Source organism: Macaca nemestrina, chromosome 2 (assembly GCF_043159975.1).
Source record: "Macaca nemestrina isolate mMacNem1 chromosome 2, mMacNem.hap1, whole genome shotgun sequence".
Lineage (NCBI taxonomy): Eukaryota > Metazoa > Chordata > Mammalia > Primates > Cercopithecidae > Macaca > Macaca nemestrina.
The window spans coordinates 120,161,912-120,178,252 of NC_092126.1; the positions used below are offsets into that span (position 1 = coordinate 120,161,912).

Below are 16,341 nucleotides of genomic sequence, written 5' to 3' on the forward strand. Positions count from 1 at the left end.
AATTTTTATTAATATTCCTTAAGTGTTGTTTTATCAGGTAATTTCTCTTTGCCAGTTGATACAATACAAATGGAATATAATGCATCTACTAACATTTCAAATTCAAGACATGATTCTGATGAAGTCAGCGGCAAAATGAATACATACACGAATTATACAACTTCTAAGAAGGATACTGGTGTGCAAACAGGTATTTGTGTAGAAACTGTGGTTTGATTTAAAATTTAAAGTCATAATTAAAGCAATTAGAATTAAGTTCAATTTAAAAGTTCAAAAATTAATGAAAGGTGAGGTTTTCAGTAAGTTACAAAATAAAGGGATAACAGCTTTGTTGAAATATGTCACATACCACAAAATTTACCCTACAGTTTTTTTTTTGGTATTCAGTGGTGCAACCATTACCGCAATCAATTCTAAAACATTTTGATCACTCTAGAAAGAAACACTGTACCCATTACTTGTCACTTTCTATTTCTTTCTTCTTTCTCCTCCAGTTAACGTTCTGTCTTTGAATATTTCTGCCTGTTCTGGACATTTCATGTAACTGGAATTAGACCACATAGTCTTCTCTGGCTTCTTTCTCTTAGCATGTTTTAAGGTTTATCCATGTTGTAGCATGTGTCAGTACTTCATTCCTGTTTGTCACTGAATAAATACATTTATAATACCACATTTTTATTCATGAGTTGATGAGCATTGGTGTTATTTCCACTTTTTGGCTATTAATATGCTGCTGTGAATATTCATATATAGATTTTTGTGGCTGTACATTTTTAGTTCTTTTGAGAGAAGAGTAGAATTGCTGAGTCATGAGTAACAGGTACTGTTATGTTTAGCATTTTGAAGAACCACCAAACTCTTCTCCAAAGCAGTGGTATCATTTTACATTTCCACCATCAGTGCATGTGGGTTCTGATTCTCTATATTCTTGCCAACCCTTGTTATTCTACTATTGTGAAGTGTTAGGTGATTTTGGTTTGCATCTCCCCCAGTGACTGATGATGTTGAGCATCTTTTCATGATTATCAATTCATAGAGATGGAAATTAGAGTGGTGGTTGCCAGTGGTTGGGAGTATGAGGGGTTGTTCTTTAATGAGTATAATAGAGTTTTGGTTTTGTTGAAAATCAATGAAAGAAAAAAGTCTCAGAGGGCAGTAATTGTTTAATGTTTTGGGGAAAGTTGTTTAAAATTAAAAATTTTGTTTATAATTTTTAAAAATCATTTGAAACTTTTTTTTAGATGACTTAAATATAGGAATATTCACCAATGCAGAATCACATTGTGGATCATTAATGGAGAGGGACATCACAAATTGTTCATCTCCTGAGATTTCGGCAGAACTTATTGGACAGTTTAGCACCAAGAAAAACAAGCAAGAACTAACTCAGGATAAAGGAGCCAGCTTAGAAAAAGAAAACAATCGGTATAATGACCAGTGTAATCAGTTCACAAGAATAGAGAAACAAACAAAACACATGAAGAAATATCCTAAAAGGCCTGATTGGAATATAAATAAGCCACCTAAAAGGTATATTCCAGCATCAGAAAAGTACCCTAAACAGCTTCAAAAGCAAAGAGAAGAAAAAAAAGTAAGGAGGCAGATGGAATTGCTTCATTTGGTAGAAAAAAATAATCCTGGGCACATCTCTCAAAACAGAGGCATTTCACCAGAAATTTTTCATTCATCTCATCAAGAAACTGAGTCAAAGTTCAGGTGGCATCTAGTCAAAAAGGTAAAGCTCTTCCATCTTAGAAGATGTGTCGATATTTCTAGATTCAAAACAGTTTCTCACATGTATGCTTTGGTAAGGCTGTTCTGATCTGTTTCCGTTTACATTAGGGATCAGCAAACTATATCCCATGGGCAAATCCAGGCTGCTACCCGCTTTTGTAAAATTTTATACGAACATAGTCAATTCATTCTTTTATGAATTGTCTATGGCTGACTTCACACAACAGACTAGCAACAGAAACAATATGGCCCACAAAGCTGAAAAGGTTTTCTTATTGAGTCCTTTACATTTAACACAACTTCTATAGATGAATGCTGTGTGTTCAAATACTCCTTTAAAACCCTTGTTTATAGTCCATATAGACAGAGGTCAGTTTGGGAGATTAGGAACTACTGGATTAGTTTGACTCTGGAAAAATATTGAATCTATCTATTCTGTTGCTCAGTTGGTACCTGTTATTCAAATATTACCCTCAGATTATTTCAATAAGTAGCTCTAAAAATATTTGTGGGGACATGTGAAAATGCTATATATTCCTTTCTGCATTTATCCATCTTTTAGGAAGAAGAGCCTTTGAATATTCATTCATTCAGCAAGGAAAGGTATGTATGCATCAGATTAATTCTGCAGCTATTTAGTGCTTTCTGTATGGGACAAAAAAGGGATTCAAGATCTGGACGGCATGAGGCATATAGTTATATATAGAGAACAGTCAGAAAGGGTGTGGCTTCCAGGTAAGGGTTAGAGGATTAAGGGATAGGGTGGCACTTTAGCTGGAGCTTGAAGGCCCGTGTTGGACTGGGCCTAGGCAGGAATGTAGATAACATTTACTTTTATCTCTAGACTTAATTAACTAAGTGATTTTGATATTCCAGGTATGTCACTAGCAGAATAGGCATTCTGCTTTGGGAGGAGGGATGGCCAGGAGTGGTGAATGGGAAGAAATGACTGATAAGGACAATGAGAAATTCAGTCAATGAGAGATTTAGGAATTAGAAATCTTTATTCTGTCTTTGTGCATGAACCAGCTGGTTTAGTTGTCTCAGAATGGGGCTTAAAAACAAGTTTCGTTCAGATGGTGAGTATATTATTATATGGTGAATTATCTAAGGAGAAAACAGTAGGCTCAGATTAACCAAACCAGCAGTGTTCCTCAGGATCTAGTAATTAAATTTCTTCCTTGTGCTACAGTACACATACCATAGCTAGTGCTAGTAAAAACACAAATAAATACCATTCTTTTCCCCTGTTTTCTGGAATGATATTATAGAGCTCAGGCTTCTATGCATATATTCCCAAAGGTGTTACAGGTACATTTAGAATAAAGTGAAATGGGCCAGGCATGTGGCTCACGCTTGTAATCCCAGCACTTTGGGAGGCCAAGGCAGGTGGATCACCTGAGGTCAGGAGTTCAAGACCAGCCCTGGCCAACGTGGTGAACCCTGTCTCTACTAAAAATACAAAAACTAGCTGGGCACAGTGGCGTGCGCATGTAATCCCAGCTACTTGGGAAGCCGAGACAGGACAGGTTGCTTGAACCCAGGAGGCAGAAGTTGCAGTGAGCTCAGATCACACCACTGCACTCCAGCCTGGGCAGCAGAGCAAGACTTCGTTTCATAAAGTGAAATGTGATCAAAGAGAGATACTTAATCTAAATACACAATTTTTTACTAAGGCTCCTATTTTTCTTTTTTTTAATAGGTCTCCATCACCACCAGTTCCAGCAGTGAAAAACAGAACCCAACAAACTCAAAATACATTACACTTACCACTAAAAAACAGTAGCTATGAGAGACAGAATTTGATTTCAGGAGGTAATCAAACAGAATTATCACCTGGAATTTCTGAATCATCCCATTTTATTCCCTATGTTCGAACAAATGAGATCTACTACCTTGATCCCGATGCACCATTGTCTCAGCCTTCAACCCAGGACCCTCAGTACCAAAATTCACAAGGTAAGTAAATATAAGCATTCTAACTGTAAAAATTGACCCATGTAAACCCCCAACTTTAAATTCCAAATTAGTAATTCCTGCACTTAGTTCTAGAAAGTTTCTTACAATGTTTGCTCCTGGAGAGAGGAAGGAATTTTCTCTTGAATATGTCTTAAATTTTGCTTAGTACTTTCCTAGGATACATATTTATTAATGACTCCTTAGAATATTATATAGCACAGGGCTGTATCATTTTACTAATGTAATTGGCTGATTTGTTACTTTCATCTCGCTTTAGACTGTGGCCAAGAACGACAGCTATTTGATTCTGACTGTGTCAGGGATCCACTTCTTAATCCTAACATGGTGAAAAATAGGGATCGACAGCAAGCAATCCTTAAGGGACTTTCAGAACTGAGACAGGTATGAGCTTTTTCAAGTGTAGATGTGTCTGTTCTTTATGTGGCGTGGGCGGTTCGGGGAACATGTTGAATGGCTGTTTTAAGTTACTTTGATGCATCCCAGGTTTTAACAAGTATTTCAGTTCCCGTATGTTGAACACAAATAAAATGGGACTTTCCTTGGACTTGCTTTTACATTGCCGTCTTTGAGTAGTTCTTTCCAGTACGAAATCATGAGACAGTTCCAAAATTAAGACAAGTTTATTGAGTAAAAAAAATGCATACATTGGAACGGCAAAACATCAATAAGGCCCTAAAACAAAAAATACAGTTACGCTTTAACAAATTCTTAGCAATATGTGGCTTTTAAAAAAAATTGACGTGTTGGCAGTGTTTAGAACATTGACGTACATCCCAAATAGTAGTAAATTCAGTATGAAATTATACGTATAACCTTACTCACCAGATTACTTTTTCTCCCAAACTATTGTGACTTCTCATTATTTTACTCTCTGATTAAAACGGGTGACATCCTTACAACCTTTGCTCCATCCCTTGGGCTTTAAAAAGAATGGCTGTAGTTAGCTTTGATTCACTATATACTCTGTACTCAGGGAAGAATAAGCTTGTTGTTTATAAGTGCCCTTTTCCATGTCTTCATGTACCAATACCCTCTGCATTTCAAAATGCTGACTCAGATGTCTTCCCTCTACAGAACTAGAAAATTGTCCCCTTTGGTCTATTTACTCATTTGAAGACAAACAGGATTACTAAGAGTTTTACATAAATTATTTCTTTAGAGTGACAAAGTGTTAATTTACTTCTTGCTTAGTGGAGACAAAAATTGTGAGATAAAGAGAAAGGAATATGATGTACACATTTACCCACAAATATAGTGCCCAGTGTTATTTCAGCAGGACCCTTCTATTAGCATCTAAGGTAAGGTTAGGACAGTCAAGATAAACACTGGATGTTGGCCAGGCACAGTGTGGCTCAAGCCTGTAATCCCAGCACTTTGGGAGGCCGAGGCAGGTGGATCACGAGGTCAGCAGATCAAGACCATCCTGGCTAACACAGTGAAACCCTGTCTCTACTAAAAACACAAAAAATTAGCTGGGTGTGGTGGTGGGTGCCTGTAGTCCCAGCTATTTGGGAGGCAGGAGAATGGCGTGAATCTGGGAGGCGGAGCTTGCAGTGAGCCGAGATCGCACCACTGCACTCCAGCTTGGGCAACACAACAAGACTCCGTCTCAAACAAAACAAAACAAAATAAAAAAACACTGTATGTATGTTAAGAGAGACGCCTCCTAGTATCTAAGAGCAGTTGGGGGTGGATTGGGGGAGAGGGAATGACTTCATTTACCCCCATAGTTTTGGAGGCTTGATTTTTAAGAAAATTCTCATCCCTACTGATTTTTATGCTAAAAATACAATCTTACAAATGTGATAGCTATATATCCAAATGAAGTGGTCTAGTACAAGCATTTCTGAAAAATTGTTGAATGACAATTTTATCCTAAGCAATATGTTTTCCAAGTGAATAGAATTCTAGTTTAACACAACATTGCAAGTCAGGTGTGCACATTTTACTAACATATATCAATGTGATTTCAGGGCCTTCTCCAGAAGCAAAAGGAGTTGGAAAGTAGTCTCCTGCCTTTAGCTGAAAATCCAGAAGATAATTTTGGTTCTTCATTTTAAATGTAGAAAATCAAATCATTCACATTTGATTTGTGTCTTCCAAATTATAAAATGTGCTCACTGGCTCAACGGTATTTTTCAAATAGCCTAGATTTTATTTTTTTAAATGCTCATTAAAAACTTGTATACTATGTAGTAAAATGCTGTACTTGTTCTATACAATAAAACAGATACTTTTGTAAAAGCTTAGTAGTAAAAAAAAACATGTTCTTCTGCTCTGTCACCACCTGAGTATTGAAGCCCTATAAAAAAAAACACTACTTACCTTAATATAGTCTGGCGTTCCTGGGACCTCACAGTGTTCTTTCACACTTTTTATGTAACTTATTAAGTGAAATACCACTCATGCATTTGTTCTAAAGTGCCAAAGTTCAGTTCTATCTAACTTATTAACACGTCTAGACCCATAACTCTATATAACTTTACTAAAATAACAAATTCAATTTAAGCTTCTGTGGAAATTGTTTTCTTCTCTAAATCCTGCTTTTATGACATTTGTAGAAATTGCAATTTTCAAAAACATTTTTATAAGTTAGCATTAGCAACAAGTTAGTAATTAGTATTAGAGGCAGTAGTTAGGAATAGATGTAGGTTTGAAAGCTATCTCCACTGTATCTTTCTAGTATAGCACTAATGTGTTCAACAAATGGTAATTACTACTAAGACCACCTCAAAAATATATTTCCATTATACTTCAATATTGCTAAAACTAATTTAAAAATCAAATTGTTCAATGCCATTGATAAACAGAAGCCTATCTTTTGAAATATAAACGTTAATTTCATTAAATCAAGGATTGCACAAGTACTGAAAAATTGAATGCTCTCGAAGTTACCGGAATTTTAGCAATAGGCAGTTTTTACGTGACTAAGCCTAGAGATAAAAAGTGTGTCCTATGTACATAGTTTATTATCTAAATGAAACTGCACTGTTAAATCTTGAGGTATTGAGCCAAAATCCTGTAAATATTAACACTGCTATTACTGGCTTATACCTGTGTAAAAACACTATACAAAAGCCTAAATCAAAATAATTCACTTCAACAAAAGTACTTTGTATCAGGTGACATTAGAGCAAAAGAAGTAAAGCCTTTGCTGTTTACCGTCCTCCTGCAAGCATCTGATTTTACACATAAAACAGGCTTCAATTTGAAGCCTAACTACATGTAACATACAAAAGTAAAACTCAGAAGTGCCAACATGAGATAATTCAAGTACAATATATGTTAAAAATATATATTTATTTCAATTTTTAGATGCTTCAACTGTTACAGACCATCATGATTTAAATAAAAGAAAAAACATTTGAGAAAGAACAAGAACCTTTTGTTTAGAGAATGAAATATAAATTGTTAATAAACAAAGTCCACAACAATCTATTTTAAAAAAAAAAAGTTACTATAGTTATTTCTCTTGTGAATATGGCCTGGAAGAATCACTTTTCCCTCCACTTAAGGGAGGTGGAGATTTATCTCTATCCAAGCTTTGAGTATAAGCAGATAAGAAGTAATTTTCATTTTCTTGAGACTGACTTGATGAAAGGGCATATGGTGTCCCCAAAAATGTCTGATGAGTGAGAACATTAAAATGACTAAACTGATGGGACATATTTAATTGACTATGATAAACCTGAAAGTTACTATATGAATCTTGTTCTGTTGAATTGCTGTTCTCTCCTTCAGAGCATACTATATCAACAGAAGTTCTCTCTTCAGAATCAAGATAAGTCTTATCTTCTAATAAACTGTTTTGCACATCAGGAGACGACTGCAACTCAATTTGAGTATTCTTTTTTTGATCTGTTCCACGTGATCCTTTGGTCTCTCTCTCCCATATTTCTGAATGAAAATTGCTGCATACTTCTATATGTGAGATTTCATCCCCTGAATCCAGAGACATATCCTCTTCATCCTTTTCATCGTTTTCTAAAAGAGCTACATTTAAAAAACAAAAAGTCCTCCTCTATTGAAATACACAGTTTGTTTACGTTTTAAAATTATACACTACTCACACAATATAACGCGTCAGGGTCTGCAAGTCCACAATCCCTTAAAGCTTGGTCTTCTGCCACAAGTTCACTTAGTCACAACACTCACACTAGATGTGAATGTCCAGATAATCCGATGCTAAAAGCTTCTGCGAAATGTGTTCACGTTTAATGTTGGGAAATCCCAACTCCCAGCTCCAAAGGGGTTAATGTCAAAACAGCATCTAAAGTTATACGGTAATTCAGTATTTGACAAGACAAATATAAAATAAAATTTTTTGACATCTAGCTTCACTGGATTACTAAACTGGTTAGCACTACTGAATGATCATTTCTGCTTTTTTTCATCCAAAACAAAAGTACATCTTTCATTTCACATAGAACCTGGAACCAAAGCAGAGGCCATCTCACGAAAGACTAAAGCTATGACAGCTCTACTATCTTGCAATTAAACTGCTTTATACATGTGGGGAGGTCTAGCAGCTCAATGCTGAATCGCCATATCTGGTTTCCTACCTTTTTATTAATATAACCCCTTTGCTGACAATAGTAACCAATAATGCTTACAAACCCTCGAAGAGAAAATGCATACTCCATAGTATGCATTGTCTACAATATAGATAGAAATGCATAATCTATAATAACTAACAACTTAGACTGGCTACAGTATAATAAATGAGCAGATCTTGTGCATGCTAAGTATTAGAATGATAAATGTCTTCAAACACGTTCCCTATGACTGTTTATACTGAGGCGAGTGGTTTCAAAACAGTCATTTCATTATTTGGTAACAGAACAAAACCATTCCTCTTTTACTGTCTGCGTTAAAGAAAATGAAAACCACTGAAAAGTTACCTGACTGGGACTCAAGATTCTCATTAGCACCAAGCTGCGGAAGGTTTTCTTCTGTGATTGAGTTGTGATAGCCCACAAGATTTTTAAAGTTTTGCATGAAGTCTTCAGCAGTTGCAACCACTATTCCATTATCTGTATAACTAGAAAGCATCTTGATGGTCTTCTCTAAATTAAGAAAAAACGTTTCATGTATGAAACCCTTCAAAATGTAGACAGCCCCCAGCCCTCACAAAATCCTTTCCTTCACATTTTCAGAATCAAAGCTTAGCAATACCCACCACAGCCCCATAAAATCCTTTCATCCACATTCCTATATTCATAATAGAAAGCTTAGGAGTGCTCTCTTTACCTGTTAAAAAGACTATGTGTCGTTGCTGTATGTTCTGAGCCTGAAGTCTGATAAGGCAATCCAATTCTGGAGCATTTCGAGTTTGTGAATCACAATTGTGGTATGACAAAATTTCAACCAGATGTTTCTTCTGATAGACATTCAGAAGCGTCAACAGACTTAGAGCTTTAGCATTCAATCTGTGAAATTAAGCAGTTCAGTATCTGGATCTGTACTTCTAAAATTTAGTATGGAAATTTCTGCTGTAGATTAAAATTCAATTTCTTCCATTGAGGCAACTAATGACAACTGCACTGCTTTAGCTCTCTGCCTGATGTACGAGCGTGCTTCTTTGGAAAGAAAGAAAGGGGTTTCTTGGTCGCAAGGCCTCAGGGCCAGCTATACAGTTTAGGCTAAAATCTCAGCTGATTATTCTACTTACTTAAAGTATGATTACCTCTATCAATTTTGAACTTTAATGAAGGACTTAAAAGGACAAAAAAAGTATAAATCCTTCCTTCAAAAAATACAATATACAGACCAGGCCTGATGGCTCACGCCTGTAATCCCAAAACTTTGGGAGGCCAAAGCAGTTGGATCACCTGAGGTCAGGAGTTCAAGACCAGCCCGGCCAACATAGTGAAACCCCATCTCTACTCAAAATACAATTAGCCGGATGAGGTGGCTCATGCCTGTAATCCCAACTACTTGGGAGGCTGAGGCGGGAGAATCACTAGAACCCAGGAAGCAGAGGTTGCAGTGAGCTGAGACTGCACTATTACACTCCAGTCTGGGCAACAAGAACTAAAGTCTCTTAAAAAAAAAAAAAGTACACTATTATGGCTCTAAACTCTTTTTTTTTTTTTTTGAGACAGAGTCTTGCTCTGGTGCCAGGCTGGAGTACAGTGGTGCAATCTCAGCTTGCTGCAACCTTCACTTCCTGGGTTCAAGCGATTCTCCTGCCTCAGCTTCCCGAGTAGCTGGGACTACAGGCGTACACCACCACACCCAGTTAATTTTTGTATTTTTAGTAGAGACGGGGTTTCACCATGTTGGACAGGATGGTCTCAATCTCCTGACCTCGTAATCCGCCTGCCTCAGCCTCCCAATGTGCTGGGATTACAGGCATGAGCCACCATGCCCGGCCGGCTCTAAGCCGTTTCTATATTGCAAGGGACAAGCAACAAGTGGAGATAAGCTTTTAAAAGTGAATTGCTACAAAGAATTAAATACTCAAAACTTATTTAAGCCTAAATTTCCTGAAAAGTATACCATGGAATGTCATACTTTAAGAAATAAAATTTTGTGGTCTAAGTTTAAGGAAATAATGATTAACACAATGTAGAACAATTCTTTTAACTAGAGTTCTTCATATCCTTTAATGTGTAAATACATTTTATAGACTTTACTAGTAGGATATACTGTCCCAAATGTGCCTGATTACCACAATCATTTATGGACTCTCTCAAGTGACTAGTGTTCCAAAGATCACACTTGAAGAAGTGACTCCCATGCATGTTAGAAATTACCTATATATACATGAATTGATGTCCTACTCACAAATCACTTCACCAGGTCAAGATTAATCCTTGTCCAAATATATGTAATTTTATTAGCTACCTACAAAGTAGTCAGTTGGCTCAGAGAGGGTCTGATGTAGTTGGAACATACAGTTCAGTTAAAAAAGGAAAATGCTGGCCGGGCACAGTGGCTCACGCCTGTAATCCCAGCACTTTGTGAGGCCAAGGCGGGCAGATCACCTGAGGACAGAAGTTCAAGACCAGCCGGGCCAATGTGGTAAAACCCCATCTCTACTAAAAATACAAAAATAAGCCGGGCATGGTGGCAGGCACCTGTAACCTCAGCTACTTGAGAGGCTGAGGTGGGAGAATCGCTTGAACCCAGGAGGCGGAGGTTGCAGTGAGGCGAGATTGCCCCACTGCACTCCAGCCTGGGCTACAAGAGCAAAACTCCATCTCAAAAAAAAAAAAAAAAAAAAAAAGAAAGAAAAAAGAGAAAAATGCTGATCATTCCATTTGGATGATTACTCTAAATCCACAAATGGCAAAGATTAAACAAATTTTACCTATGCACATAACAAGAACTTCACCAAACTTCTACTTAAAAATACTGCTTCCTCTTATAAAGGCAAGAATAATTTAGTATCTATACTCCATTATGACTGGCTATGGACATCTGTGAAAAATGAAGAACATCCATAATCTACAAACATGGGAATAGAGAAATATGAGTACAATGTTAAAATCAACAACCATTATATAGTTATGTTTCAAAGCTTACCTGCCTAGTTCCTTTAGTTTCTTCTGAAATTTACAGTGGACTTTCCATTGCCATTTTCCTTCTGGAGTACTAAGTTCTTCAAGGAATGTCAAAAAATTTTTAAGGTTCTCTGTTAGAAATAATGAAGTTCCTTTTTAATTCAATAAATAATCATTCCACAAGTGAATTATGCAAGAAGTGCTTTTTCATATTATGTAGAAATACCTACTTTCCTATGTACTCTTTTCATTTCTCTTTGTCTAAGGGAGACAGATCTATACATGCCTAAAGCTCTAAGAATATAACATCTACATACAAAAGAACATGTTGATGACAGTAATACAAGAAGTGATTCAACTGCAGCAGGGGCAGAAAGCCTTGCTTTACACCAGATTTAGAGAAAATTATTGGTCTAAGAGAAGGGGAAAGAAATTTGAGGTAATAAAAGCTCAGGAAAAGACTGAAATGTACTAGTTATCTGTGAATGGCAGAATAAATGGACAGTACATTAAAAAGTATTAGAGTCAGAAGAGGAGTTATGTGCTCAAAAGAACATCACACCTTACCAATTGTGACAACCTCTGGATTTAGAATTGATTCATCAGATACGATAAAACCTCCAGATACAAATAATTCATTGTATGTATGATTTTTAACATCATCCAGGCTATCAACACCAGCAAAACTAACGCAGGGGAGCTTCTTTAAAGTCACCAAGCCAGGTATCTGTTTAAATCCCAAAATAAAAAGAGAAACAGATGGATGAGGGAATGAAGTGATAGACTCAAGTGTGAAGGAACCTACAAGAAGTCTAACAGAATGCATTATGGCTCATCTGTATTAGTAGATTGCCTCTGGAAAGCCACACACACAAATAATATTCTCAACATTATTTCCCAATATATAAACCAACATTTATGTACTGGGACCTATCGGAGACCACTAAAGAAGCTTACAATAGACCTGAAAACACAAAATGGACAAAAGCTGACCTCTCTATAACCTGTGAGTACAGTCAGAATTCAGATGAAGGAAAAAGCCTATGTGCTGGAACAGTCAATCAGGAAAGGCATCCAAGATGTAAGATGTGAGATAGGGCTCCTAAGACTAGATGGGATACCTCAAAATATAAGGGAAAAGGGGACTGGTCTGACAAAGATGGAGCACAAATAGGTTTTTCCTAGGACATACAAATGAAGATGAAAACATTAAGTAGTCAGTCAGCAGACCCAATGGCATTCAAGGATTCAGTACTCTTATTAGTCTTGACTACTTGAGTGACAGGGAAGATCCGTGATGTGCAGCAATTTAAAACTTTGCAGAGGTACAAACTTGAATCTCACAAGCTGATTCATAGATGGGTCCTTAAGTTTAATCTCCTTTAAAGCTTATTTTAAAAACACTAGTCTGCCAGACAGCAAGATTTTAAAATAAGGGAGTTTTTAAAACCAAAGTAAGTAGTGAATTTGACTTAATAGTCTACCTTGTGAATGAAACCTGCAATGTCTTCATTTTGAATAATAATCAATAGTTTATCTAATTTTGATCTTCTTTCCAAAAACTGTTCTGGATGACATTCTGTATTGCCTAATTTGATAAGATATTCCTGTTAAAGAAAAACAACTAAATCAATATTAAAATGCTTTTTTGTAAACATCAATTTAATACCAGAAATGCAAGATAAACTGATAAGCTTAAGTACTACTAGGACATTATTAACAATGAATGAATTTACACTCTAAGAGACCTTACAGACCATCAAATCAATTTTTTTTTTTTTTTTTTTTTTTTGAGACAGGCTATCACTGTTTCCCAGGCTGGAGTGCAGCGGAATGATCACAGCTCACTGCAGCCTTGACCTCCCAGGCTCAAGCAATCCTCCCACCTCAGCCTCCTGAATACGTGGCACTAGGCTCACACCACCACACCAGGCTAATTTTTTTTTTTTTTTTTTTGTAAGAGAGTCTCGCTCTGTTGCCCAAGCTGGTCTTAAATTCCTGGGTTTGATGATCCTCCTGCCTTGGCCTTCCAAAGTGCTGGGATTATAGGCATAAGCCACTGCACATGGCCCAAATCCACTTTTCTTTTCTAGAAGAGCAATCTAAAGGTCAGAGCTTCACCAATCACATGGTCACTATGTTACAGCACTATACAAAGCCAGCTAATTAACAGTGTGAGAATAACAGAAAGAACTGTTAATTAGGCCAGGTTCTTAACCCAGCTCCTTTAGTTATTATAGAGGTTAATAATCGATTAGACTCTAGGTTGCCTGTAATACCTTAGAAACACTTTAAGGCCACCTAGAGTCTAATCATTAACCACTCCCTAGCTCCCATTTTCCTTTCCATTCTAAGCAGGCCCTTGGTTATTTGCAGCAGTATTAACTGGGATAAACGCCTTCAGAGTTAAGAACTTTCACAACCATAGCTCCTTTAATTCACAACAGCTCAAAAAGCATTTATATAGACCTTCATTATGTACAATGGTATTGACATACTAATAAGCCATTTCTGTCAAGTTTCTGTCTTCAAAGTAGACTCTCCCAACTAATAGCTCTTCTTCCTCCATGCTGGTGAACATGGTACTGCCTTTCACAAGACACAGGCAGACTTCTATGCAGAGTTCCCTTTGCTCTCTGCTTGCTGGTGGAATCCTGAAACACTGAAGTAAACTGCAAGATCCTGGAGGTCATATTCCTCATTTCAGAGATTACTTTTAATGTCAGCACAGCTGGTCAGACAGCTATAATAAAAACCCAGCTCACCTGACAACCTGTCTACTGCTCTTTCAACAGCTGCCTAAAGTGTCACCCCAAAGAGGAGGATGTTGTGCTAAAGCAGCACCTTCTACATTGATTTTGATCCAAGCTCTGGAACTTTTGGGCAGATCTCAGACCAGCTTAGTCAGTTAATGAAAAGGTAAATTACCATCTGACATGCCTGCTGATAATTTTTTTTTTTTTTTTGAGATGGAGTCTTACTCTGTCACCCAGGCTGGAGTGCAGTGGCGCTACCTCGGCTCACTGCAAGCTCTGCCTCCCAGGTTCACTCCATTCTCCTGCTTCAGCCTCCCCAGTAACTGGGACTACAGGTGCCCGTCACCATGCCTGGCTAATTTTTTGTATTTTTAGTAGAGATGGGGTTTCACCGTGTTAGGATGGTCCCGATCTCCTGACCTCATGATCCACCCGTGCCTCAGCCTCCCTCCTGGTAATTTTTGATGTCTTCTTACATTAAGAAGCTTTAAGTTGATTTAAAATAAGAGAGTTTAATTCATATAATAAATCAGTTTGACTCCAGAAATATTTAAAGTTTCCATTTTTATTCATAAAGTCTTTTACTGTAGTATTTTTGCTGGAATATTTCCAATGGATATTGATTAAAAGAATTAAGGTTTCAATCTGGTTTTCTATCAGATTCGTAAAACAAAGAATGCTCTTTTATTCTATATAAATGACAGAAATGACTTGTTCTATGCCAGAAAAAATTAAAAGCACATTTCATTAGGAAATGCATCTCCTATCCCCGTAATCTAAATGTCACGGCTGGGTGCGATAGCTTACGCCTATAATCCCAGTACTTTGGGAGGCCAAGGCGGGCACATCACCTAAGGCCAGGAGTTCAACACCAGCCTGGCCAACATGGTGAAACCCCGTCTCTACTAAAAATACAAAAAATTAGCTGGACGTTGTGGTGGGTGCCTGTAATCCCAGCTACTTGGGAGGATGAGGCAGGAGAATTGCTTGAACCTAGGAGGTGGAGGTTGCAGTGAGCCAAGATAGTGCCATTACACTCCAGCCTGGGCAACAAGAACAAAACTCCATCTCACTAAATAAATTTTTTAAAATGTCAAATAGGTGTGTTACAAATCTTTTTAAAAAAGGAGCAGGGGGTTGGGGGTGTAGGGGTGGAGGGAGTTGGAATTATGCTAAGCAGGCTTGGAACTGGGCGCAACCTATTCTGTCATCTAGCCCCAAACCAATATGCAGCTATGCCCCCAAAGAGTACTGTGCTTGGGAACTTATTGCTGGCTGGTGGGGAAAAGTTGAGAAACTCTACATTCAGTCAATGCAACCAAGGAATTCCTAGAAGTCTCATTTCATTTTCCCAAGAAACCATTAGGAATCAGTAAGGAAAGCCCAACAGAGTACTCTGACTCATGTCCTTTCTATGTTCTTCAGGTCTTGACCAGGTGACGTCACACGAAACACGCTGACCTCAGAGATGCCCAAACTGACAAAAGGCTTAGGACATGTTAGTAGCTATAAAGCCCATGGTCCCTCTGATTCCTCTAATGAAATTCCAGTCATGGTAAGTAAACTCCATAAATGAGAGCAGGCATTTATTTCAAAATCTTAGGCATTCCCTTGAGGAATTAAAATCCCATAATTTATTGAGTATTAATTTTAATATTACACCACTAATACAATTGCTCCAATGTGTTACCATTTACCTACCTACTGGTAACAAACTTACATATCTATCTCTAACATACAGACACACAGAAAGGCGTGTGTGGTTTTTTGTTTGTTTTTTTTTTTTGAGACGGAGTCTTGCACTGTTGCCCAGACTGGAGTACAGTGATGCAATCTCGGCTCACTGCAAGCTCCACCTCCTGGGTCCACGCCATTCTCCTGCCTCAGCCTCCCAAGTAGCTGGGACTACAGGAAGCTGCCACCACGCCTGGCTAATTTTTTTGTCCTTTTAGTAGAGACGGGGTTTCACTGTGTTAGCCAGGATGGTTTCGATTTCCTGACCTCGTGATCCGCCCACCTCAGCCTCCCAAAGTGCTGGGATTACAGGCGTGAGCCACAGCGCCTGGCCATCTGTGTGTTTCAACCAAATATCTGAAATATTAGTCTGCAGCTTCGGTAGAAAAAATACACCTCACAGTGAGAAATCTTTCGTGACTGAGTAGTCTTTCAAGATTATCAGGTTTCTTGATCAATAAAGGATAAAGGGAATGTAACATGGCTAAGGTATCAAGAAATACCAAAAGTTTATCATTAGGCCAACCCTGGGCAGTTTGTTTTTCTATGTGATTGATCAAATCCCATGAGATAAACCCTGGCAACTTAATTTTTCCTCTCTGTGTTTTTCCTTCCTCTTCATTAAAAAT

At 37.6% G+C, this 16,341-nt stretch overlaps 2 protein-coding genes across 31 annotated transcripts in view; one reads left to right on the forward strand and one right to left on the reverse strand.

Moving 5' to 3' along the window:
• LOC105482439 (coiled-coil domain containing 66) overlaps positions 1–16,341 on the forward strand; it is a 69,316-nt gene that overhangs the window by 51,814 nt on the left and 1,161 nt on the right. For 13 of the 24 annotated variants that reach the window (XM_071091932.1, XM_071091940.1, XM_071091929.1 and 10 more), the window contains 7 exons: positions 38–190; positions 1,242–1,735; positions 2,297–2,337; positions 3,437–3,693; positions 3,971–4,095; positions 14,018–14,141; positions 15,404–15,757. In XM_071091932.1, the coding sequence (XP_070948033.1) occupies positions 38–190; positions 1,242–1,735; positions 2,297–2,337; positions 3,437–3,693; positions 3,971–4,095; positions 14,018–14,134 (1,187 nt within the window). In that variant the 3' untranslated portion in view covers positions 14,135–14,141; positions 15,404–15,757. Of the gene's footprint in view, positions 1–37; positions 191–1,241; positions 1,736–2,296; positions 2,338–3,436; positions 3,694–3,970; positions 4,096–5,687; positions 7,763–14,017; positions 14,142–15,403; positions 15,758–16,341 lie in introns of those variants that run through there. The other 11 variants (XM_011742593.3, XM_024793116.2, XM_011742566.3 and 8 more) reach the window with 4 other exon arrangements.
• Positions 4,316–16,341, reverse strand: part of TASOR (transcription activation suppressor) — a 64,295-nt gene continuing 52,269 nt past the window's right edge. For 3 of the 7 annotated variants that reach the window (XM_071091928.1, XM_071091927.1, XM_011742535.2), the window contains 6 exons: positions 12,707–12,829; positions 11,790–11,949; positions 11,245–11,353; positions 8,965–9,143; positions 8,616–8,780; positions 4,316–7,984 (listed from right to left, as the gene is read on the reverse strand). In XM_071091928.1, coding sequence (XP_070948029.1) covers positions 7,929–7,984; positions 8,616–8,780; positions 8,965–9,143; positions 11,245–11,353; positions 11,790–11,949; positions 12,707–12,829 — 792 coding nt within the window. In that variant the 3' untranslated portion in view covers positions 4,316–7,928. The remainder of the gene's footprint in view (positions 7,985–8,615; positions 8,781–8,964; positions 9,144–11,244; positions 11,354–11,789; positions 11,950–12,706; positions 12,830–16,341) is intronic. The other 4 variants (XM_011742520.2, XM_011742517.3, XM_011742529.2 and 1 more) reach the window with 2 other exon arrangements.